This window comes from Chiloscyllium punctatum, chromosome 10 (assembly GCF_047496795.1).
Source record: "Chiloscyllium punctatum isolate Juve2018m chromosome 10, sChiPun1.3, whole genome shotgun sequence".
Classification (NCBI taxonomy): domain Eukaryota; kingdom Metazoa; phylum Chordata; class Chondrichthyes; order Orectolobiformes; family Hemiscylliidae; genus Chiloscyllium; species Chiloscyllium punctatum.
The window spans coordinates 57,357,874-57,384,145 of record NC_092748.1 but is presented as its reverse complement, the minus strand read 5'-3'; the positions used below and the strand labels follow the sequence as shown (position 1 = coordinate 57,384,145).

At 41.4% G+C, this 26,272-nt stretch overlaps 1 protein-coding gene across 3 annotated transcripts in view; it reads right to left on the bottom strand.

Moving 5' to 3' along the window:
- The window catches only part of ppp1r9ala (protein phosphatase 1 regulatory subunit 9A-like A), a 119,090-nt gene that overhangs the window by 43,499 nt on the left and 49,319 nt on the right, over positions 1 to 26,272 (bottom strand). For all 3 annotated transcript variants that reach the window (XM_072579237.1, XM_072579236.1, XM_072579235.1), the window contains exons 5-11: positions 23,976 to 24,080; positions 17,243 to 17,381; positions 16,718 to 16,861; positions 8,857 to 8,910; positions 8,531 to 8,760; positions 5,397 to 5,493; positions 5,152 to 5,299 (exon numbers count right to left, since the gene is read on the bottom strand). In XM_072579237.1, coding sequence (XP_072435338.1) covers positions 5,152 to 5,299; positions 5,397 to 5,493; positions 8,531 to 8,760; positions 8,857 to 8,910; positions 16,718 to 16,861; positions 17,243 to 17,381; positions 23,976 to 24,080 — 917 coding nt within the window. The remainder of the gene's footprint in view (positions 1 to 5,151; positions 5,300 to 5,396; positions 5,494 to 8,530; positions 8,761 to 8,856; positions 8,911 to 16,717; positions 16,862 to 17,242; positions 17,382 to 23,975; positions 24,081 to 26,272) is intronic.

Here is a 26,272-nt window from a genome sequence, read left to right as displayed (position 1 = left end):
TTAGCACTATTGCTTCATAGCACCAAGGACCTGGATTAAATTCCACCCTCTGTCAAATGGCTGTATAGAATTTGCACATTCTCTCATTGTCTGTAGGGATTTCCTCTGGATGATCCTGCTTTCTTCCACAGTCCAAAGATGTGCAGGTGGATTAGCCATGGGAAAGACATGGTTATAGGAATGGCTAGGAGATGGGATGCTCTTTGGAGGGTTGGTGTGGACTTGATGGACCAAATAGCCAAATAACCACACTGTAGGTATTCTATGACTCTGTGACTGATCAAGTTGGTCAAATTCTGTGACAGGTGGTGAGGGAACCAACAAGTAACAAAAACAAGCTTGACGTCATCCTCACCAATCTGCCTGACACAGATGCATCTGTCCATGACAGTATTCATAAAAGTGACCACCCACACAGTCCTTGTATACAAAGTCCCACGTTCGCATTGATAATACCTTACATCATGTTGAATGGCACTTTACCATTCTAAATGAGACAAACTTTGAGCAGATATTGCAACTAGAGACTGGATAGCCACTACACACCATGGGCAATAGCAACAGCAGTAGAATTATCTTCAAACGCAATCTGCAACCTCATGGCCCAGCATATCATCCACTCAACCATCATTATCAAGGCAGAGGATCAATCCTGGTTCAACAGAGTGCAGGACAGCACGCTAGGAGCAGCAACTGGCACACCGAAAAATGAGGTGTTAATCTAGTGAAGCTGCAAAACAGGACTATGGGCAACTAGTACAAGCAACAAGTGATTGACAGAACTAAGCAAACCTATAAGTAACGGATTAGATATAAGCTCTGAAGTCTTGCCACATCCAGATGTGATTATTGGAGGTGGTGGCTTCACAAATATACCCATTCTTAATAATGGTAGAACCACACGTATTAGTGCAGAAGATAATGCTGAAGCATTTGCAACAACCCTTGGTCAGAGGTGCCAAGTAGATGATCTATTTTGGCCACCTCCAGTGATCCCTGACAACACAGATGCCAATCTTCACCTAATTCAATTTATCCTGTGTGATAACAAGAATCAGTTTGAGAGAGTCTAGATTCAGGAAAGGCTGGGGCTCCAGACACCATTGCACCAATATTACTAAAGACTTGAGCTCCAGAACTTGCCGTACCCGAGCTAAGCTCTTCCAGTACATCTATGATACGGGCATCTACTCAACATGTTGAAAATTGCCCCAATATGAATGTACACAAAAAGCAGGAAGAAAGACCTGCCCAACTAACACCCCATTAGTTTATTCTCAATCATCAGTAAAGTGATGGAAGTTTTCATCAACAATGCTATCACGCAACAGTGACTTGCTCAGTGACACACAGTTTGGGTTCTGCCAGAGCCACTCAGCTCCTGGCCGCATTACAGTTTTGGTTCAAACATGAACAAAAGAGCTGAATGCAGAGGTGAGGCGGAAGTGACAACCCTTGACATTAAGGCTGCATTTGACTCAGTATGGCATCAAGGAGCCTGAGCAAAACTGGAATCAATGGGAACCAGGGAACAATGGTGGATTCATACCTGGCACTTAGGAAGATTATTATGTTTGTTGGGGATCAGTTATCTCAGCTCCAAGACACTTCTGCAGGAGTTCCTCAGGGTAGTGTTCTTTGGCCCAACTATCTTCAGTTATTTCATCATGACTTTCCCTCCATCATAAGGTGAGAAGTGCGGATATTGGCCTATGATTGCACAATGTTCAGCACCAATTGCAACTCCTCAGATAGTGAAGCAGTCCATGTAAATGTAACAAAACTTGAATAGTATCAAGGCTTGGGCACCATCCAAATGCCAGGCAATGACCCATTGCTAATAAGAGACAATCTAACCTGAACTGGACTAAATACAGTGATTACAAGAGCAGGTCAGATACTAAGAATACTGCTGTGAGTAACTTACCTCCTGACACCCTAAAGCCTGTTCACCATCTACAAGGCACAAGTCAGGAGTGTGATGGAATAGTCCTCACTAGCCTGGATGAGTGCAGTTCCAACAATACAAGCAGCTTGATACCCTCCAAGACAAAGCCGCCTACTTAAATGGCACCACATTCAATTATTCCACACCAACGCTCAGCAGTAGTGTGTGTTATCTATAAGATGCATGGCAGAGTTGAACCAAAAGTCATTAGACAACACCTTCCAAAATGGGAATGCTACCACCTGCGCCCTCCATCCAAACCACTCACCATTCTCACTTGGAAATATATTCCTTCACTGTCACTTGGTGAAAATCCCAGAAATCCCTCCTTAACAGTATTCTGGATCCACAATAGATGGATTGCCACATTTCAAGAAGGCAGCTCACCACTGCATTCTCATGGGCAACCAGGGATGAGCGAATAAATGCCCAAATAAATTTAAAAATTCTTCCACATTCTGATCCTATATGGTGTTTCCCTCCATTTCTCTGATTTTTAATTTTACTTACTACTTTTCTAATTGTCGTTACTAATTTGCTTCTCCCAAATTTGATCTGATCTCCATCTCAGATCTCAGCCCTCTGCCAAACAAGTTTAAATCCTGCCAAACAGCAACTGCACATCTCCTGTTGAGGATGTTGGCCCTTGTCCTGATAGGGTGCAAGGAGAAAATGAGGTCTGCGGATGCTTCCTGATGAAGGGCTCCAGCCTGAAACGTTGATTCTCCTGCTCCTCGGATGCTGTCTGACCTGCAGTGCTTTTCCAGCAAACACACTCAACTCTGATATAGTGCAACCCTTATATGGGTCGGACCTGCCTCAGAATCAGCACCAGTGCCTCAAATTTGTTGTCCTCCCTCCTCGACCAATTTTTTAGCTACATGTTCAATCATTCAATTCTCATATTCCTGTGATCACCAGCTGATGGCACTGGGAGTAATCCTGAGATCACTCCTTTCAGGGTCCAGATTTTTAAACATTTTTCTTCAGGACCTCATCCATCTTCCTATCAATTCATTAGTACCAATGTGGATCACTACTATTATCTATCCACCCTCCTCCAGAAGAATTTCCTGCAGCCACTCTGTGATCCCCTTGACCCTGGCATCAATGAAGAAGCGTACCAGATTTATAGGATATAGAACATTACTGCGCAGTACAGGCCCTCCGGCCCTCAATGCTGCGCTGATCTGTGAAACCAATCTGAAGCCCATCTAACCTATACTATTTCATTTTTGTCCATATGTCTCTCCAATGATCATTTAAATGCCCTCAAGGTTGGACAGTCTACTACCTTTGCAGGTAGGGCGTTCCATGCCCCTACTACTCTGAGTAAAGAAACTACCTCTGACATCCGTCCTATATCCATCACCCCTCAATTTAAAGCTATGTCCCTTCATGCTAGCCATCACCATCCAAGGAAAAAGGCTCTCACTAACCACCCTTTCTAACCCTCGGATTATTCTATATGTCTCATTTGGTCACATCTACAGGGCAGAAATGCCAGCTTGTTCCTCTATCAAATTCTCAATCAATCTTGTCCTTAGACTTTTCTTTCTCCACTCCTCCGCAATCGAGACGCCCATGATGCTACAGACTTGGTTCTTGCTGCATGCCTGAGGAACTATTGGCCTCATTAGCATGCAAACCAAAAACTGGTTATCAAACAAGACTTGGGAAACTTACGCACTGGCTGCTTGTTCTCTCAGAGTATCTGGCAATCACCCATTCCCTTTGTGTGTACATGTTCCAAACCTGTGGTGTGACTATCTCCTTAAATGTGCTATTAAGAGCTCTTTGCTTCACGTATATACAGCAGAAATTCCAGCTGCTTCACCAGTTCAAAAGGCTGTAAATCAAACTTCTGCAGTTAACAATCTTAAATATATTATGCTTTCCCGCTTCAATGCAAATCCATAATACAGATTGTGAATGGGTAAAATTCCTGCACTGCTTCTCACCATCTTAAAATTCCTCATTTATTCCTATTTTATCCTTCCTGCCCATTAACTAATCTGCTATCCATGCTATATATTTCCCCCAATGTCATGAGCACGTATATTGTACAGTAACTTTTTGTCTGGCACTTTATTAATAGTCTTTTAGAAATTCAAGTATATTGCATCTACTGGCTCCCCTTAATCCAATCTACTAGTTAAATATATTTTAAAAACTCCACATCTATCCAATACAATTTCCTTGTTCATAAAATCATACTGAATTTATCTGATCACACAATGACTTGTAGTGCATTTTTAGGGCTCATTTCCTTACAGCATTTTCTAAACAACTGCTGTCAGGGTAACTGATCTGTAGCTCTCAGTTTTCCTCTTTTCTTGAATAGCGGTGAGGGGCTATGAGCTACTTTGGTTATCTAATGCTGAATTAACCACATAATTTAGTTGATCATTAGTACACATCAACAGTCATGAAAGACAAAACTCAGCCAATCTGTTTCATTTCCATGGGCAGAGTGAGTGGCTATAGGCAAGCTGCTCTTGCAAAAAAGCAGCAAATATATACGACTAGTTGAGAAATTTATTTTTGTGATATAACCATCCTACATTTCTATCAGAAGGATCAGTTTCCCTCATATCTAATTTTTTGTTTACAATGTGAGGAGTATGTGATACACTGAATACACAACAAAATCACATACATTGCAAAGTATTCTTCACTTTCCATCTACACTCTGTTGGCTGCCTTAAATACTTCATTCTTTACATCTTGCATAATGTACAGTACAGCTAATTTATGTTGAGGAATCTCTGGATGTTACAAACTAACATGCAAAACATTGGGAAGGGTCCTCTACAGCAAGGCAAAGTGAAGAGCAACATAAGGACACAGCATATAGGTCAAAAGTAAGTGAAACCAGCATGGTTGTTCTAAAAGAACAGAGACTTAACATGTCTTCTTCAATATATAATTTTAGTTGCATCACACTGTAAACTTTTGCTTTAAATTCTGTGTCTTATGATCTTATACTCCAAAACTACCTGATGAAGGAGCAATGCTCCAAAAGCAAGTGCTTCCAAATAAACCTGTTGGACTATAACCTGGTGGTGTGTGATTTTTAACAAAAATAAATGTGCCCTTTATGGAATTTTAGCACAGCAAAAATATTTTCATTTCAGTTTCTCCTCATAAAATGAAAGCAATGCTATAAAACATCTTTATCCCTTTTATGTAGTATGACTCACTTTGGTTTGTGTCATCTTCCTCTTTACTAAAATTATCTTCAAACTGCTCTTGACTCTCAAACTCCACTACCGTTTCGTGCAGCGTGCTGTTGCTGAGTACTGGAGGCATTTGTCCAGTGGAATGCAGTTCAGTTTTCAGTTCTAGTATCTGAAGAATATATGTGTTTACATTCAGATATTACTTCTTTAATGTAATAATGGATTCTGTAGACAAACAGCAACTGAATTTTAATTGCAGTTTTCACCTGATCATGTAGTGCTTTCAGCTGTTTTGCATGTTCTTTTTCTTGATCTTCCAGAACTTTTCTGTAATCCTCTTCCTTTTTAATAAATTCAATCTCTCTAAATTGGAAAGCAAAATGAGATCATTTTATCACAGTGCTAATTTTCCAATCATCACAAAACAGAGATTATTGGCCACTTTTATTACACAAAGTACTGAACAAGGTAGTTTCTTTGATTCTTAAAGAAGAAGAATTGCTAACTTACATTTTATATTAATTATTATTGACAGGCTACCTCTCTTAGGATTGGATTTCTACATTTCCAACAGCTCAACAAACACATTCTACTTCCACAGGGTATTTAGTACACAGCTGTTGATCATCATCAAAAAGTGTGGCGCTAGAAAAGCACAGCATGTCAGGAAGCATCTATAGAGCAGGAGAGTTGATGTTTCAGGCATAAGCCCTTCATCGGGGGGGATACTGAGAGACAAACAGGAGGGTGGGGAGGGAAAGCAACTGGGAAGGCATTAGACAGATGCAAAGCTGGGGGGGGAGGGGGGGGGGGGGGGGGTTGAGGAGTTAACAGATCAGTCCCCAGTAAAAGAAAATTACCTTCATCCTATTATGTTCACGGGTCAACAAATTCTATATGTGTTGCGACATCAACTTTCCTTCCGCCACCTCCGCACTTTTTCAATCGTGACTCCACCCACCCTCTGAGGACCCCGTTCTCTCACTTCCAACATACTCCATTCATTTGGACACCTTGTCCTGGTCTGTTACCAGCCCTCGACTTCTTTATCTCCAACTGCTGCCATGACCTTAACCACCTCACCTGTCCACTTCTCTCACCCACTCCAACCTCTCATCCTCGTAAAGCACAGCCCTCCACTCCTTCCAGTCCAATCCCAACCTCACCATTAAATTGGGGGGGGGGGGCGGTGGGCTTGCCAGTGGTAGTTTTGCGCACTGACCTCTACACCGCCGAAGCCAGGCACCATCTCATGGACACCTCTTCTTATTGCCCCCTCAACCATGACCTCACTTCTCATCACCAAACCATCATCTCCCAGACCATCCACAACCTCAGCTTCCAACCTCAGTCCCAGAGCCCTGCATCTATCTCTTACCCAAAATTCACAAATCTGACTGCCCTAGTCGACCTATCACCTCTGCCTGCTCCACCGAACGTACCCCTTCATATCTTGACACCATCCTGTCCCCCTTGGTCCAGGAACTCCCCAGATACATTCAAGGACACCACCCACACTCTCCACCTTCAAACCATGACATCCCAGATGGCCTCTTATTTCAAGGACTGCAATTTCCTCTCCCACGTAATCAACAATGCCCTCCAGCACATCTCCTCCTCTTCCCATACCTCTGCCCTTGAACCCTACCCCTCCAACCACAAATGTTGGATAGAACCACCTGATCCTTACCTTCCACCCCACTAATCTCTGGATACAGCGCATTATCCTCTGTCATTTCTGCCACCTGCAATCAGACCCCACCACCAGAGATATATTTCCCTCCCCAACCCTATCTGCGTTCCGCAGAAGCCATTCCCTCAGTGATTCCCTTGTTACGTCCAAGCCCCCTCCACCAACCTATCCTCCAGACTCGGCACCTTCCCACGCCACCACAATAGATGTAAAACCTGAGCCCATAGCCCACCTCCTGACTCATCTCCCTCCAAGCTGCAAAGGATCTTTTCATAGCCGGCACATCCAAAAATCTCGTGGTTTCTCTCAAATCGATCTCCCCTACATTGGGGACACAGGATGCCAACTCACAGAACATTTCAGGGAACATCTCAGGAACATGCACCAAACAACCCCTCCGCCCAAACCACCAAGGACATGCAAGTCCTGAGCCACCTCCACCACCAAATCTAAGCTACCCGACGACTGGAGCAAGAACACCTCATCTTCTGCCTTGGTACCCTTCAATCACTCAGCATCAACACTGACTTCACTAGTTTCTGATCTGCAGCCGCCTCCTCTAACCTCACCCCAGATCCAACCCTCCAACTTGGCAATGTCCTCTTGAACTGTCCTCCTATCAATCTTCTTTCCTACCCTCCCCTCCCCTCTGACTTATCACCCCCCACCTGCATCTACCTAATGCCTTCGCAGCTACCTTTCCCCCACCCCTGCCATCCTATTTATCTCTCAGCACCCCACATTCTCCCACCACCCCATATTCCTGACAAAGGGCTTATGCCCAAAACATCAACCTTCCTGCTCTTTGGATGCTGTCTGACCTGCTGTGCTTTTCCAGTGCCACATTTTTCGACTCTGATCACCAGCATCTGCAGTCCTCACTTTCTCCCAGTCACTGTTGATCATCCTCAAACCACCTCTCAACTAGAAGTGGCTGACACCTTTCTATGAAAATGACAGAGCATCTGCTCCAAATCACTCTTCTTTACAGTGGATAGACTGTTAATACTTGATCACCACATGTAATATTATATTTGGAACTATGGGGCTTGAGTGTTAGGACTGCTCTAAAATCTGTAATATGGTACTTGCTAAACTACTTTGAAGGCCATGATTTGGAGATGCCAGTGTTGGACTGGGTTGTACAAAGTTAAAAATCACACAACACCAGGTTATAGTCCAACAGGTTCATGTGGAAGCACCAGCTTTCAGGGTGCTGCTCCTTCATCAGGTGGTTGTGTCAGCTGTGGATCAGTTTCAAGCACTGTTGTTTCTTGTGGTTTAAATCCCATTTCAGAAGAATGAAAGCAAAAATATAAGCTGATACTCCAGTGGAGTACTAAGGGAGGTCAGTGTGTCAAAGGAATCATCATTCAATGAGGTGTTACATACAAGGTCCAAAGGCATGGTTTTAAAGAAGAGCAGAAAAATTATTCTTAATGCCCTGGCCTATGTTTATTCTTCAATTAAGATCAGAAAAACAGATTATCTGGTCATTGTTATGTTACTGTCTGGGCTGCTGCTTTGAGGCAGCCTGAGATTTGTGGAAAGTGCAACACAAACACAAATGTTTTCTTTTTATCTTAGCAGTGAAATACATTGACATGGGTGAGGGTGGTATATCCAGCCATCACATAATACATTTACTCCAACAGTTCACAGGTATTACCAGAGTACTCAGTAAGTGCATTAATAAAAAAAACTTACTTCTGTTGGTATTCCTTTATCAGTTTCTTAGCTTTGTTATATTTCTTTTCCAAACCGTCATACTGAGATTGGGTCTCTTTCAAGTGTTCATTTACCATTTTGCAAAGGTTTTGCGCTTCTAACCAGTATCTTTCCACCTTTTGCATTTTCTCCTTATTCTCTTCAACACTTTGCTGAAGTTGCATCTTTGTTGTTTCCCATTTGATTTTCTCTGCTTCAGCAATTTTCAGCTGTCATAGATGAAGAACATTTGTAATTACTAGAACAGTCTACATACAAATTTTCAAATAGAAAATATTTTTAATATTAGAAAAAAAACTACACACCCTTTCTGCCAATTCACTGACTTCTGCTGCAGTTACTGCATTCTTAGTTTGAAGCTAGAGAAAAATATATAAATTGAAAATACAATTAAATTGATGCTACATAGGTAAATTTCTACTGATGTACAGATATGGGTCAATGATATATTATTTATCAACACTGAAATGCTCCAGGACTGAAAGAAGACTGGGTTTCCTTACTCAATTACCTAGAACAGTCTGGATGTCATATATAGCACATTCAAAAATTCCATCAAAAAGCACAAAAACAAAGAATCTATGGAGTTAGAAATTGCATATGTTCAAGCCACATTCCTTTTCATTTCTCTACATAGTGCAAGAAATCAAGTGAGTGCTTAAAATAAAACTGGATGACATCGAATAAAACACTTGGTCAAAGTTTAAGTTGAAAGGTACATTTTGTTTTTAAATCCATCAGATGAAATATACAAAGCTTCCATAAATGGGTTTTCTAAAATAGATCGCATTCGTGAAATTTGCACCAAATCGGCAAGTTAAGTGAAAACACAAAACTTACTAAGACAGTGAGATGTCCTTGAAAATGAGATGGACAATTTCCTCAACTCTTTTAAGACAAAAAATTGTTTATTGTAAATCCCACAATTTTGTGCAAACTTTAACTTTACAATGGAATAACAACACTCATTGATCTCAAAAAAAGTTGTCTAGCAATTTCTAGTGTGGATTTCACCTTTAACGGACATAAATGTGAATGCGGTGTTAAGACCAGTGGACCTCCAACTTTCAAGTAGCTGTGATGACTCAAGCAGGGTAAACAGCCAATCATTTCAAAGAGTTCTTTTCTTTACCACTTATGGGACATGGGAGACACTGGCTAGCCAGCATTTATTGCTGAACCTAGTTGTTCTTGAGAAGGTGGTGGTGAGTTGTTATTGTGCTGTGGGTTGACCCACAATGCTCTTAAGGAGGGATTTTCAAGATTTTGACCAGCAACACTGAAAGAGTGGCAATATATTTCCAAGTTAGGATAGTCAATGGCTTGGAGGTAAACTTGTAGGTGGCGGTGTTCTCATTTACCTGTTGCACATGCATCTTGTCACACTAGATGGAAGTGGTCATGGGTTTGGAAGATGCTAAGTATCTTTGGTGAATTTCTGCAGTTCATCTTGTAGATTATACACACAATTGCAACTGAGTGGTGGTGGTGCAGGTGGAGGGAGTGGATGCTTATAGATGAGGTGCCAAACAAGATGGCTGTTTTTTTTCTGGGATAGTGCCAAGTTTCTTGAGCATGTTGGAGCTGCACGCATCTAGCCAAATGGAAGTGTTCCATCACACTCATGACTTGTGCCTTGCAAATGGTAGTCAGGCTTTGAGAAGTCAGGAGATAAGTTACTTGCTGCAATATTCCTCTGACCCGCTCTTGTCACCACTGTGTTTATGCGGTGAGTTTTTTTGAGTTGATGGTCAATGGTAACCCCCAGCATGTAGATAAATGGAGAATTCAGTGGTGCTAATGCCACTGAATGTCAAGAGGTAGTGATTAAATGCCTGATATTTACTTGGTGCAAATGTTACTTGTCTGCCCAAACCTGGCCATCGTTCAGATCTTGTTGAATCTGAACATGGACTGGTTCAACACCTGAGGAGTCTTGACTTGTGCTGAACATGGTGCAACCATCAGCAAACATCTCCACTTCTGACCTTATGATAAAGGGAAGATCATTGATGAAGCAGCTGAAGATGGTTTGGCCTAGGACACGACCATGAGAAATTCCTGCACAGATGTCTTGGAGCTCAGATGTCTGATGCCAGATATGACTCCAACCATTCAAGAGTTTGCCTCCAATACCCATTGATTCCAATTTTGCTAGGACTCCTTGATGTCATAATTGGTCAAATGCAGCCTTCATTGTCACCTCTGGAATTTAGCTCTTTAGTCCATGTTTGAACCAAGTCTGTAATGAGGTTGGGAGCTGAGTGGCCCTGGCAGAACTGGATGTCACTAAACAAGTCACTGTAGATGCTGCTTGATAGCATGGTTGATGACACCTTCCATCATTTTACTGATGTTTGAGACTAGACTGATGGGGCTGTAACTGGCCGGTATGGATTTACACTACCAGACTACAAAGTTTAACTCGCTGCAGGGCAAACTGCAACTCGCACCAATGGCAGCGGTGGGATTTGAACCCACGCTTCCGTAGAGACTGGACCCATTCCTGAAGAAGGGCTTTTGCCCGAAACATCGATTTTACTGCTCCTCGGATGCTGCCTGAACTTCTGTGCTTTCCCAGCACCACTCTACTCCAGAGTCTGGTTTCCAGCATCTGCAGTCATCGCTTTTACCTGGTATGGATTTATCCTGCTTTTTGTGTACAGAACAAACCTGGGCAATTTTCCACATTGTCAGGTAGATGCCATGTTACAACTGTAATGGAATTGATTGAATGGACGATTGGTAAGTTCTAGAGCACAAATCATCATACTATTGCCAGAATGTTGTCAGGGCCCATAGCCTTTGCAGCATCCAGTACCTCCAACTGTTTCTTACTATCATGTGAAGCAAATTGAATAGGCTGAAGACTGGTATCTGTGGTGCTGGGGACCATTGGAGGAGGCCAAGATAGTTTATCCACTCGGTAGTTCCGGCTGAAGATTGCTGTGAATGCTTCAGCCTTTTCTTTTGCATGTTGTATTGGGTTTTTGAGTATAGAAATATTTGTGGCGCCTCCAGCTACTCCAGTGAGTTGTTTAATTGTCCATCACCATTCACAACTGGATGTGGCAGGACTGCAGAGCTTAGATCTAATCAGTTGGTTATATGTTCACTTAGTTCTTACTATCACTTTCTGCTTATGCTGCTTGGCTTGTAAGGAGTTCTGTTAGGTAGCTTCAATAGGTTGATATGTCATTTTTACAGTCAGCAAATCAGGAAATAAAGTTCACTATCCTTCTTTATTGCATACTTTTTGCAGAAAGAAATATAAAAATTGGGGTCAAACATTTGAAACTTGAAATATTAAAAATAAAGCCTCAAAACCTTTCTATTAAACAATGGAATCATAATGGAAAACTCATTCCACAAATATAAAGTTAGCTTCCAGAATCAGAAAGTTGCTTAACAACAGTTAGAATTTAATACTGTAAAACACCCAATTGCATCTCAAAAAAATGCACATTTTCTTTGATATTACGGCATAAAGTTAGTTCAGTACATTCTGAAGATTGCCATTTGCAGAGTGTTTGACTAGTTGGCCGTGGATTGTCAGGAATCCCAAAAGCAGTATCTAGATTTTCACATTTAGTCACACATGTATAGACAAAAGAAGTTGTAATAGGTTTCACAAAGACAAAAGACACAAAAACTAATAGTGTGAACACTATTAGTTTTGTCAGCATTACAACTGCAAAGTTGACACCAAACTGTAACTAGGAAAACTATGTTGAAAAGCCAACCATAAAAGATCACTGTATAATAAAACCAATGTAATATAGCACAGCTTTTACAACTATTTGATTTTGTTTGATCTCCTTCACCTCTTGTAATAATCTATTGATTAGAACACTTCAAACCATTGTGCAGAAATAATAATAAACTCGCAGGAGAAAATATGTTTCTATTCTAACTTCTGAAAGACTTTTAACTTCTAATAGCTACATCAAGAAAATAGTTTTACTCCCCTGTGCATTTAATCTTTATAAAAAAACAGTATATCCTTTAACTGCAGACAGGCTGCAGAGCTTGGTGGTAGACGGGGCTCTGGCTGTCCTGGTACATGAATCACAAAGTTTGTGCACAAACTTTGCATACAAAGCAATTAGAAAGGCAAATCGATTTTTTAAAATTTCAGCTATATTGGTCTGTGCACTATCCTGCATAGGAAGGCAGGAATCAGCTAACCAAAGTTGGTTAGTACACAGGATGCTCATTATAGTAAATGCTGAGCAGCGAGACAAAAACAGAAATATTGTCACTACTGGTGGGAGGTTATAATAACAATTGTAATTGAACAATTAAATGGAAGGAATGACAAAGTTTGACAACAGGAAGTACAAGATTTGTGATATAATTTATTTTACCATGAGAAAATGTTGGTTTTGATGCACTGATCCTTGCACATGAACAATATTTAACATTGGCATTGCAAAGAGTAAGTCAGAGAATATGGTCATTTTCTCACCAATTCTTGTTATGCAGTTTTTTTGTTTCTCTATTTTAACTTCTGTATATTTCTGCCCCTTCACTTTTTTTTCACTTTTTAAATAAATTTGTTCATGGAATGAATGCATCACTGGTTAGGCCAACATTTATTGTCCATGCCTAAGTGCCTTAGAGAATGTGGCTCCTTTCAACAAGTGCTTTCTTAAACTGCTGTAATCATTGAGGTGTAGGTACACCCATTGCTGTAAGGAAGTGAGTTCCAGGATTTTGACCCAACAACAGTTAAGGAATGGGAATATAATTCCAAGTACGAATAATGTTTGGCTTGGAGGGGGACTTGCAGGCTGTGGTATCCTAAGTTATCTGCTCCCTTTGTCCTTGAAGGAGGCAAAAGTGACAGGTTTGGTAGGTGTTTTTGAGGAAGGCTTAGGTGAGCTACTGCATGTAACTCATATATCTGACCAACTCACCTAACTCACAAAAACTGACCGTGCCCACTTGACAGAGTCTCACCATCAACCCGCAAAATTCAATGGCATTAGCTTCAAGATCTACATCGTCAACATACTGGGGGGTTATAAATAACAGAAACTGAACTGCAGCAGCTATATAAATACTGTGGCTACAAGAGCACGTCACAGCCTTGGAATGCTGCAGCAAGTAACTCACTTGCTGCCTCACCAATGCCTGTCCACCATTTATAAGACATAAGTCAGGAGTGTGATCAATACTCTACACGTTTGAATGTGTGCAGCTCCAACAACACTGAAGATGATCAACACCAAGCAGACTGTTTGATTAGCACACTGTCCACCACCTTCCAGAATCCTGCCCTTCACTATTGACGCACAATGGCAGCAGTGTGCATCACTTAGAAATGCACATGCCCATCTCTGGACCAAAGCTGTAATAAGGTCAGAAAATGTGAAGCAGCATTTACTTTCCTTTCTTCCTGTCATATTCTCTCTTATGTATTATGAAAATTAATGGCAGGCTAATGGAATGTTAGCCTTCATCTCAAAGGGGTTGGACTATAAGGGTAGTCGAGTGCGTGGTGCTGGAAAAGCACAGCAGGTCAGGCAGCTTATGCTCAAAACGTCGATCCTCCTGCTCCTCTGATGCTGCCTGACTTGCTGTGCTTTTTCAGCACCACAGTCTCAACTCTGATATCCAGCATCTGCATTCCTCACTTTCTCCTGGACTAAAAGAGTAGTGAAGTTTTGCTGCAATTGTTCAAGGCGCTGGTGAGTTCACATCTGGAGTACTGTGTACAGTTTTGATCCCTTTTTTATAATGAAGAAAATATATCATTTCATTAGGAGGCAGTCCTGAAAAGGTTTACTAGGATGATCTCAGTATGGAGGGATTGTCTTATGAGCAAATACTTAACAGATTGGGATTCTACTCACTGGAATTTAGAAGAATGAGAGGCGTTCTCATTGAAACATAGAGGATTCTTGACTGGGTAAACGCTGACAGAATATTTCCCCTTGCACAAAAGTCTAGGACCAGAGGGCACAGACTCAGAATAAAGCGGCTAAAATGAGAAGGAATTTCTTCCCTCAGAGAATTGAGAGTTCTTTGGAACTCTTTGCCGCAAAGCTATAGTGGTAGAATCCTTGTGTATAGTTAAGGTTTCTTGGTTAGTAGGAGAATCAAGGATTACGTGGAAAGGGCAGGAGAGTGAACACGAGGAATGTTGGATCAGCCATGGATCTTACTTAAAAGTGGAACAGGCTCAAGGAGCTGAACAATCTTCTCCTGTTCCTATTTCTTATGGTCTTATTGAGAGGCATAAACTACCAGTTTTTCTAACTTTATGGCTCATAGGTTCAATCAAGATTTTTGAAAACTGAAAACTTTACAAGACACACTTTCTTTCCATAACCTCAGTATCAGTCTCTATATAATTAATCATTTCCCCTTGTTTTCAGAAAAATAAGCACACAAACTAAATGCTACAATAAGTACTTATTCAGAAAAGTGTCAACAACTTTTTTGTCTGTTATATTCAGATATATGCATTCTCAGATAGTTTTGCAAATTAACACTCCATGTATATTGTACCTCAGTAAAGTTTCTGAAAGCTTTCTTCCAGTTTCTCTTCAAATAATTTTGAAATATTTCAGCAGAGGTTGCTGGAAACTAAGGAAAATAATCCTCAGTGCAACTGATGAGTGGCAGAGAAAGAGCTTGGGAACCTAGGTATAGTGCACATACACAATAGAAATTCAACTCTCAGCTGCAATTAAAAATATAAACTTTAAACCTAGGTTACTTAGAGAAGTGATGGCCTCAAAGTAAAGAAACAAAAGCAGGAATTACTGAAAAAGCTCAGCAGGGCTGGCAACATCTGTGGCGTGAAATCAGAGTTAACATTTTGGGTCCAGTGACCCTTCCTCAGAACTAATGGCAGTAAGGCAAATGTTGGTTTTATGCAGAAGATGGGGTGGGGAAGAGGGTAAAGAGTAAACAATTGATGGAGATTGACAACAGTTGGACAGACAAAGGCATGGATAACGACTGGCCTAGCAGAATGAATAGCTACTAATGGGGACTATTACTGACTAACAATGGGTCATGTGTAATAGCACACCATGTGATAATAAGGTCTGGTGTGTGGGCGTTATGGTAAGGACGTGAGAGGTGGTGACTCAAGCCTATGAACTCAATATTGAATCCAGAAACCTGTACAGTTCTCAAGTAGAAAATGAGATGCTGTTCTTCCATCTTGCACTCAGCTTCACTGGAGCATTGTAGCAAGCATGAGGCAGATATGTCAGCCAGGGAATAAGGTGGTGTGGTGAACCGGCAGCCAACTGGAAGCTCAGCATCTTTTTTGCAGACAAAACATAGGGACTCTGCGAAACAGTCACCCTGTCTATGCCTCATTCCTCCAATGTAGAGGAAACTACATCATGAGTGTCGAATTAGTAGACTAGATTGAGTGAAATGCAGGTGAAGTGCTGCTTCACCTGGATGATGTGTTTGGTCCCCTGAATACTGAGGAGGAAGAAAGTAAATGGATAGGTGTTACGCCTTCTGCTGTTGCAGTGGAATGCGCCATGGGGCAGGGAGTATTAGGAGTGGAAGAGGAGTGAACCAGGGTGTCCCAGAAGGAAGGGTCCTTGTGCAAGGTTGATAAGGGAGGGGAGGAGAATGTGGGTCTGGTAGTGACATCCTGCTAGAGATGGCAGAAATGATGAGTAGTGATCCTCTGCATGTACATGGTAGATGAGGACAAAGGGGACTCTTGTCACTGTTTTGGGTGGGAAGTAAGTGGGAGAGGGCTGAAGTGCAGGAGATAAGTCACACCCGGTTTAGGGCCCTGTCAACTACAGTACTGGGGAACTCTCAGTTGAAGAAGAAAGTGGACATTCGGAGGCTCCCTTGTCTAAGTTGGCATCATCATAACAGATGCAGTTGGGATGAAGGAACTAGAAGAATGAAATAGAGTAAAGACCTAAAGAAAAGACTTTATTGAAGATGCAATAGATAATTCAATGTACAAACTTCATCATGTTTTTGTAAATATGCATTATAAATTGATGTATTCTATCCACTCAATAAACAAAATGAAAATGCTCACAGCACATGAGCATATAATATTATCTAATTTTGATGAATCACCTAGTTCTGATACAGAAGATCTAATCCCTAATGTTTCAAAATTAACAGAAAATGTGAAATACAAAAGACTAAATGCAATATTATTACCTCTTTCAATTTAAGATTAAGTAATGAATCCATGTCTGATGCTAAAAATAAATTTTCATTTTCAGTCTGTTGAGCAACTTCAACTGTCCCTCCAGCTCCAACTTCATTTGAAATTGTTCTTTCATCTTCAGGAAACTCTTCGGACTTAAGAAAAAAATCAAATCGATAAACACAAAATACTAAGCAATTTCATATGACTATTTCTCAATAGATGGTCACGCTAAGACCCGCTTTTTGTCAGAAAAATACTCTTCAGCTCATCTCCCTATCTCCTAAACCATTTAACACTAATAAAAATACATATTTGACCTTTTTGTACACTTCTGTTTTTGATAAGAATATTCTCTTAATCGGAGTATGCTAAATATAACATAAACACAGTTAACTGCTAGCATTAGAATTTTATCTTGGCGAAGCTCCTTAGAACAAAATTACACCAAAGTTATGAATTAATAATTCTAGATAATTAACATTAGATGGATAGCAGCAAGGCGATAGAGGTGAGTATCACATGTATCACCTTACCTGTTCATTATCACTTGTACTATACCGGGTACAGTGCTGCTCCAAAAGTGCCTCCTGGCATCTTTCCTGTTCTAATGTTTCACTGATAAGGCGAGCAACCTCACTCTGTTGTCCAGGTTTTTCTCGACCAATACGGAATCTATGTAAACATTTTCATAGCTCTTTGTATCGATCTTTGATTTTTTACAAATTTATTAACAGATTTACTTTTCTCCTCTACAATATATGAATAATTTATATGTAATCATTCTTAGATATGAGTATGTTCCAGAGGACTAGATAAATCCAAATGTTAAAAAGAATGCAGAAATAAACCTAATAACTACAAGCTGTACAGTTCAACCTCAGTGATGGGGAAACATTTAGAAACAATAACCTGGAAAAAAAATTTAAAATGACTTAACAAGTATACATGAGTTAGGAAAACTGCCATGGATTTATTAAAGGCAAATTGCATTTAAGTTGAAAAACATAAAAGGTTAATTACAGTAATATGGTTGCTTAGCTTCACACGGATATCCAAAGGCACTTGATAAAGCACCACAAAACAGGACTGTCAGCAAAGGTGAAGCTCATGGAATAAAAGGGATAGTGGTAAAAGGAAGACATGTCTGAGTAACAGGAAACAGAATAGTGTTACTTTTTGGATTGAAGGTAGATATATTAAAAAAAAAGTGTCCCAAGAATCAGTGCTGGGACGACTGCCTCTTTTTAAGAAAAATGAATATTAATGGGTCTCCAGAGCACAATTTCAAAATCTGCAGATGACAAAACTTAGAAGCACAGTAAACAGCATGGAGAATGATAGGAGTAAACTTGAAGTGGACACTGACAGGCTGGTGAACTGATAAAATTTAATGTAGAAAAATGCGAAGTGATATACTTTGACAGGAAAAAGATGAGGTAAAAGGCGCTTGTGTCTACAATTCTAAAGAAAGTGTAGGAAGAAATAAATCTTGAAATAATTTGCAAATTTTTTTAAGCCAGCAGGGCAAATAAAGCAAGTGCTGAAAAATGCGTTGCTGGAAAAGCGCAGCAGGTCAGGCAGCATCCAAGGAGCAGATGAATTGACGTTTTGGGCATAAGCCCTTCTTCAGGAATGAGGAAGGTGTGCCAAGTAGGCTAAGATAAAAGGTAGGGAGGAGGGACTTGGGGGAGGGGCGTTGGGAATGCGATAGGTGGAAGGAGGTTAAGGTGAGGGTGATAGGCCGGAAAGGTCAAGAAGAAGATTGCAGGTCAAGAAGGCGGTGCTGAGTCCGAGGGTTGGGACTGAGATAAGGTGGGCGGGAGGGGAAATGAGGAAGCTGGAGAAATCTGCATTCATCCCTTGTGGTTGGAGGGTTCCTAGGCGAAAGATGAGGCGCTCTTCCTCCAGGCGTCATGTTGCCATGGTCTGGCGATGGAGGCGGCCAAGGACCTGCATGTCTTTGGCTGATTGGGAGGGGGAGTTAGTGTTCAGCCACAGGGCGGTTGGGTTGGTTGGTGCGGGTGTCCCAGAGGTGTTCTCTGAAATGTTCTGCAAGTAGGCGGCCTGTCTCCCCAATGTATAGGAGGCCACAGCAGGTGCAGCAGATGCAGTAAATGATGTGTGTGGAGGTGCAGGTGAATTTGTGACGGATATGGAAGGATCCCTTGGGACCTTGGAGGGAAGTGAGGGGGGAGGTGTGGGCGTAAGTTTTGCATTTCTTGCGGTTGCAGGGGAAGGTGCCGGGAGTGGAGGTTGGGTTGGTGGGGGGTGTGGACCTGAGGAGGGAGTGGTCTTTCTGGAACACTGATAGGGGTAGGGAGGGAAATAGATCCTTGGTGATGGTGTCTGTTTGGAGGTGGCGGAGATGACGAAGGATGATACGATGTATCTGGAGGTTGGTGGGGTGATAGGTGAGGACCAGTGGGGTTCTGTCCTGGTGGCGATTGGAGGGGCAGGGTTCAAGGGCGGAGGAGCGGGAAGTGGAGGAGATGCGGTGGAGAGCATCGTCAACCACGTCTGAGGGAAAATTGCGGTCTTTGAAGGAGGCGGCCATCTGGGTTGTTCGGTATTAGAATTGGTCCTCCTGGGAGCAGATGCAGCGGAGGCAAAGGAATTGGGAATATGGGATGGCGCTATTACAGGGGGGCAGGGTGGGAGGAGGTGTAATCATGGCAACATGATGCCTGGAGGTAGAGCGCCTTATCCTCCGCCTAGGAACCCTCCAACCACAAGGGATGAATGCAGATTTCTCCAGCTTTCTCATTTCCCCTCCCCACACCTTATCTCAGTCCCAATACTCTGACTCAGCATCACCTTCTTGACCTGCAATCTTCTTCCTCACCTCTCCGCCCCCACCCCCTCTCCGGCCTATCACCCTCACCTTAACCTCCTTCCACCTATCGCATTCCCAACGCCCCTCCCCCTTACTTTTTATCTTATCCTGCTTGGCACACCTTCCTCATTCCTGAAGAAGGGCTTATGCCCGAAACGTCGATTCTCCTGCTCCTTGGATGCTGCCTGACCTGCTGCGCTTTTCCAGCAATACATTTTTCAGCTCTGATCTCCAGCATCTGCAGTCCTCATTTTCTCCTAAATAAAGCAAGTGGTTAAAAATTTAAAAGATTATAAAGATTGGGATTGCATTGAGTACTAAAGCAAAAAGATTAAGATGAACTGTTATGAACATTGGATCAATTGCAAATGGAGCAATATGTCCAATTCTCTGAATCTTTAGAAGGTTTTAGAGAGGATAGAGATTTGTGAGAATGATTCTGGGAGTTAGGGACATCATAAGAGAAGATTTGTTCAAATTCATGAGATGTCTGAACAGAGTAGGTAGAGGGACATATTATCAAATTTGTTACTCAGAAGATGCAAAGTTCATGCGAAGAAAGTTTTTTTTTGCAGTGAACGACTATATTCTGAAAACCAATGCTCAAAATGGTGGGCGATCCAGATTAAATTGAGTGATTAAGCATCGGAAGGGAAAACATTGTAAGCCTACAGAGTTGGGACCTGATAAACTGGTTTTTGACAGAGCTGAAATTGACTCAATGGGCCAAATAGACTCGTTTGTGCTGCACCCATCCTATCATCCAATATTTTACCATTCTGTAGCACATCACATGGAATACAAGGGTGTAAGAGTAGCATTTTTCACAAGCAGAATAACTGCATTCTTTGGGGTGACTCATCTGTGCCGGACCCTATCTGCACCCAACACACAGCTGTGGCACCAACACCTTTTAGCATGCAACAATGATTCCTCAATACAATCCAAATACTGGACTATCACCGAGAATGAAGAAACAATGGAACACAATATCCCCTGAGAAATATTTTTCAGGACCAGACTGCTTATCTCCTTTTTATGAAAAAGCACTCTATATATGGTTGGCCCCACCCCTGACCTGCAGGCCATAAAATTGGCAGAGATCTATCAACACGATCATAAATCAGTCATTACTCTAAAAGCCCTTGTCCATGCCTTTCATAAGCATCAAGGTTGGTACAATAAAAACAAGGAATCCAGAAATGACTGCAAGATGAACATTTCCTCTAGAGGGTTTATTCAATGCAAGTGTTCAGTATCCAAGTATAATGCCTATCAAAACAACCTCAGGACCGCACAATGCAGGTCCAGGATGCAAGACTTTTGGCTGAATAAGGAAGCAGGCAGCTGTCAATCATATAGGAGAAAGTGAGGACTGTAGGTGCTGGAGGTCAGAGTAAAAAAAATGTGGCACTGGAAAAGCACAGCCGGTCAGGTAGCATCCGAGGAGGAGAGTTGACATTGAGCATAAGCTCTTCATCAGGAATTCCTGAACATGTCATACTCAAAATGTTGACTCTCCTGCTCCTCAGGTGCTGCCTAACCAGTTGTGCTTTTCCAGCACCACACTTTTTGACAAATGTCAATCATATGCAGACCACAAAGACTGAAAAAGATTTTATGTTGCCCTGAAACATTGTCCATGATCTATCACCGATCCTTAGTACTGAAAAGTTAGCATTGTTTACAGGAAATGTCCAAATCCAGAAGGATAGATAGGGCACCTTAACCACGTCCTGAAATCAATGTTCATACATCAAATGAAACATTAATCAATAGGTTGCTATGAACTACTGTCTTGATGACTTTTCCAGTTTATAGAAACAACAAACACTAGCAATCACCTGTATATTACCTAAGGTTGCAGAAACTGTTTGTGTCCCAAGTGAGGTCTACAAAACTAGAAGTTAATGCCTGACGCAGAAGCCCTCTGAATTCATTTCAATAACGTAGAGTGTGAAACCGTTCCAAAGGAATATAGATGCCTCCACTGTCCACTTTTACAAGTGGAAATGAACTCGCCAACCCTGCAGTAATTATACACAGATTTCACTCCTCTCCATTCTCAGGGCAATACTTTCACTGGAATACTTCCGAAGATTTACAAGGATTTTGCCAGGGTTGAGGATTTGAGCTATGGGGAGAGGTTGAACAGGCTGGGGCTGTTTTCCCTGGAGCGTCGGAGGCTGAGGGGTGACCTTATAGAGGTTTGTAGAGGGACATGGATAGGGTAAATAGACCAAGTCTTTTCCCTGGAGTTGGAGAGTCCAAAACTAGAGGGCATAGGTTTAGGGTGAGAGGGGAAAGATATAAAAGAGACCGAAGGGGCAATGTTTTCCACACAGAGGGTGGTACATGTATGGAATGAGCTGCCAGAGGATATGGTGGAGGCTGGTACAATTTCAACATTTAAAAGGCATTTGGATGGGTATATAAATAGGAAGGGTTTGGAGGGAATATGGGCCAGGTGCTGGCAGGTGGGAGTAGATTGGTGGAGATATCTGGTCGGCATGGACGGGTTGAACCCAAGGGTCTGTTTCCATGTTGTACATCTCTATGACTCTATAACTGAATGAAACATTTTGACCAGAGTCTGTTGCCAACATGGTTTCTGAACAGGTCAAGAAACCACTAACTAAAAGCTTGCAGTTATACAATTCCAGGGAAATGACTTTGCTGATCTGACCAAAACCAAACACAGTCAACTGGAACAAAAACAGAAGTTGCTGGAAAAGCTCAGCAGGTCTGGCAGCATCTGCGAAGACAAATCAAAGTTAACGTTTCAGGTCTGGTAACTGAGTTCTGAGGAAGGTTTACCGGAACCGAAATGTTAACTTTGATTTTTCCAGCTGAGCTTTTCCAGCAACTTCCGTTTTTGTTTCCGACTCTCAGCATCTGCAGTTGTTTCGGTTTTTACAGTCAATTGTTAGGTAATTCAGAGAAATTCAGCTGCCCTAAGAAATTCATCGCAATTCTTCAACAGTTTTATGGCAATATGCTTGTGACCTGAATGATGTTAATTCTAACCGATTCCCAGTCAATGGAATTGAATATGTTATGACACGGGGTAAACCCCTCTGCTGATTTAAACCCGACACACAGAAAAGCTCACCTCACGGCATAATCTGTTAAGTTTCAAGAGGCAAAGAACAATCACAGATTTCACTAGTTAAAGTAAAAATTAACAATTTTGTCCTTTAAATCCAAAAGGGAGCATTAAAACCACTATTTACAACGCCTTTCTCTTAAACCTATCTATCTTTTAGCTCCCACTCTACAATACTAGTCTGATTTTTAAAAAACCCAGATTAAGATTTACAAAAAAAAAACATTTCAAAACCTTTGTCAAAGCTTTGTCAATTCTCTTTTGTAGATTTTTTCTCGGTCAGCATCGGTGTTCTGCTGCACAGATTTCTTATGGACAGGTACCTTTCAGAGAGCTATTTGGCTAGCAGTCTATACTTGTTGGTTTTCTTGGCATTTCTCCCCCTAACTGTTCAAAATGTCCAGTTTATACTCCAAAACACTGGATCATTTCTTTGGCTTGATGTCATCAAAACACTAAATTCAAATTTGATTGAATTTTGATATCTGAAGCTGAATTTGTTTCTGTTCCATGGTAACTCAGCTGCACTACTGGTTTCACAGCCAAATATTACATTTTAAATTCTTCAGCATTCTGTGCTTGCAGTCAGTCCTTGCCAGCTTTACAACTCTCTTAAAGGTACAGTACACGTCTACACTTCATAACAAATAGGATTGCATTCCAATACAAATATTCTTCAGGTTTGCCTCTGTCTTGCTTTAGACTATCTTCCACAAATGATTAGCCATCAAAATCAGATATCACGTGGATGAGAAGCATCTCAATCTGATAGGACTCCACGTAAAGAGAAAGTCATAATTCGTAGTTCTTGATCTGCTGGTGGCTACACTCTAGCTATGAGTTCATACCTTAACTTGTAATGTGTCACAGACTTGGTCTCAATGCACATGAAAATCTGGACATTATCATCAGCATATTGACCACTGAAGAAATGCACCAAAGACAAAAAAAATGCTGGAGATCACAGCGAGTCAGGTAGCATCCATACAGAGAGAGTAAGCTAATGTTTCAAGTCTAGATGACTCTTCAAGGTACCAGTCTACCTCACTGAAGCCCTTTCATGAGTACAAGGATTTAGGCTTATATATCTTGCAACATACTGTCACTTGAACTTATATACCACACTAGGTTTGTGTATTAAGCAGGCTATCTTTTAGGCTTGAAAGGAGCATCCTGTTAATGAACACCATTTGTATGTTACCAAATGCTCAAATTTTCAGTCCTGAAAACTGCCCAGTTTACTTCAGGTTAAAGGTACATCATAAATTCAGTGTTTGTGCATGATTACTAGTGTCATTATTTAATTTCAATTACGATAACCACTTACCTAACTATGCCTTTAGTGTTCTTCAATACAGTAGCTGCAAAGATTTGCGTGACACCAACCAAACTAACCCCGTCCACTTCAACAATCTGATCATTTACTTGAATTCTGCAATAATGGAAAACACATACATATAGAGTCATAAAGCATTACAGCACAGAAAGAAGCCTTTTACCCCACGGAGTCTGTGCTAGGACTTGGTACATAGCCTTGTAATCTGTGGTGTTTAAAGTGTTCAACTTCTTAAACATTGTAATGGTTCCCACCTTTTTACTGAGTTCAAGATACTCTCCTGTCTCTGGGCGAAAAAAAATTCTCCTTCAATCCTGTCTCAGCCTGTTGCCTCTATCCTTAAATTTATGACCCTGGTAACTAACTCCTTTACCAAAGGAAAACGTTTATTCCTATCAACTTTAAATGCCCCTCATAATTTTACAGATCTTAATCAGGTTATCCTCAGCCTTTTGTTTCAAGAAAAACAATCCCAGCCTATGCAGTCTCTCTTCATAACTTAAATACTCCATCCCAATAACATACTGATGGAGTCTCTTTAGCACCCTCTCTAACGCAATCATATTCTTCCCATGGTATAGCAACCAGAACTGCACAGTATTCCAGCTGTGAACTAACAAATACGACTCAACGTAACCTCTTTGTTCTTTTGTTCGATGCCTTGACTAATAAAGGCAAGTATCCCATATGCCTCCTTAACCACCTTATCTACCCTGTCCTGCTGACGACAAACATCTATGAATGTGCAAACCAAGATCCCTGAGATCTTCTGTACTTCGAGGGTCTTACCACTCAAATTGTACGCCCTTACCTCATTATTCCTCCCAAAATGCATCAGCTAACATTTTTAGGGTTAAACGTCATCTGCCATTGTTCTAACCATCTGACCCAGCATAATCTTGCCTCCTTGTTATTTGCCACACTAGCAATTTTAGTGTCATCTGTGAAGTTATTGATAACATAACCTGTGTCAAAATCATTAAAATGTATACTACAAACAACAAGAGATCCATCAGTGATCCTTCTAGTACACCACTGGACACAGGCTTCTAGTCACAAAAGTAACTTACAACTGATGCCCAGCCTTGTTCTCCAAAATTAAGTCTGGCACTACCTATTTCATGCAGGACTTTCTATGTGCTGACAGTAAAAGCTCTTCCATATCTATTTTAAGAATTTTGCCCACTCTTTCACTTTTTGCCAATACCAGTGAATAATGGGGATGTTGAAATCCAGTATTATTACCCTGTTATTTTTAAACTTCTCTAAAATTTGCTTACGTACTGCCCTTCTACGTCTCTCAGATTGTTTTGGGGCCTATAGCAACGCTAATTACGGCGATGTACATTTATGTTCTTGAGTTTTACTCATACAGTCCCAATTGAGGAACATTCTAATATCATCCCTCCTTATTGCAGTAATTGTCCTTGATCGCTATTACAACATCACGATTTCTTTCACCCCTGTTCCCTGTTGCAACTGAAGATTCTGCAACCTGGAATACTGAACTGCCAATCATGATAGCAATAATATCATATCCCTATGTATTAACTAGCACCCTCAATCCATCTACTTCATTCACAAAACTCTTTTCAGTAAAATAAATTGTGATCCAGCCTTATTTAATTATACATTACATTTCAACTTGTATACAAATTTTAAGCAGCTATAACAAGTGGGTGGCACAGTGGTTAGCACTGCTGCCTCACAGCCCCAAGGTCCCAGGTGCAATTCCAGCCTCAGGTGACTGTCTGTGTGGAGTTTTCACATTCTCCCTGTGTCTGCGTGGGTTTCCTTTGGGTGCTCCGGTTTCCTCCCACTGTCCAAAGATGTGCAGGTCAGGTGAACTGGCCACGCTAAATTGCCCATAGTGTTAGGTGCAATAGTCAGAGGGAAATGGGACTGGGTGGGTTACTCTTCGGAGGGTCGATGTGGACTTGTGGGGCTGAAGGGCCTGTTTATAAAAAAAAGTGGGTGGCACGATAGCACAGTGGTTAGCACTGCGGCCCGACAGCACCAGGGTCCCAGGTTCGATTCCAGCCTCGGGTGACTGTCTGTGTGGAGTTGGCACATTCTCCTCATGTCTTTGTGGGTTACTCTTCGGAGGGGCAGTGTGGACTGGTTACGCCGAAAAGCCTGTTTCTACACTGAAGGAAAGCTAATCTACAGGAAATCTAAATCAAATAAAGTAGTGGATATTATACCACATCAGTATGATTCTCCAAAGAGGTAGCTTGTCATCAAATACTTTAAACTAATCAAATTAATCAAAAAGATTATTTTCATTT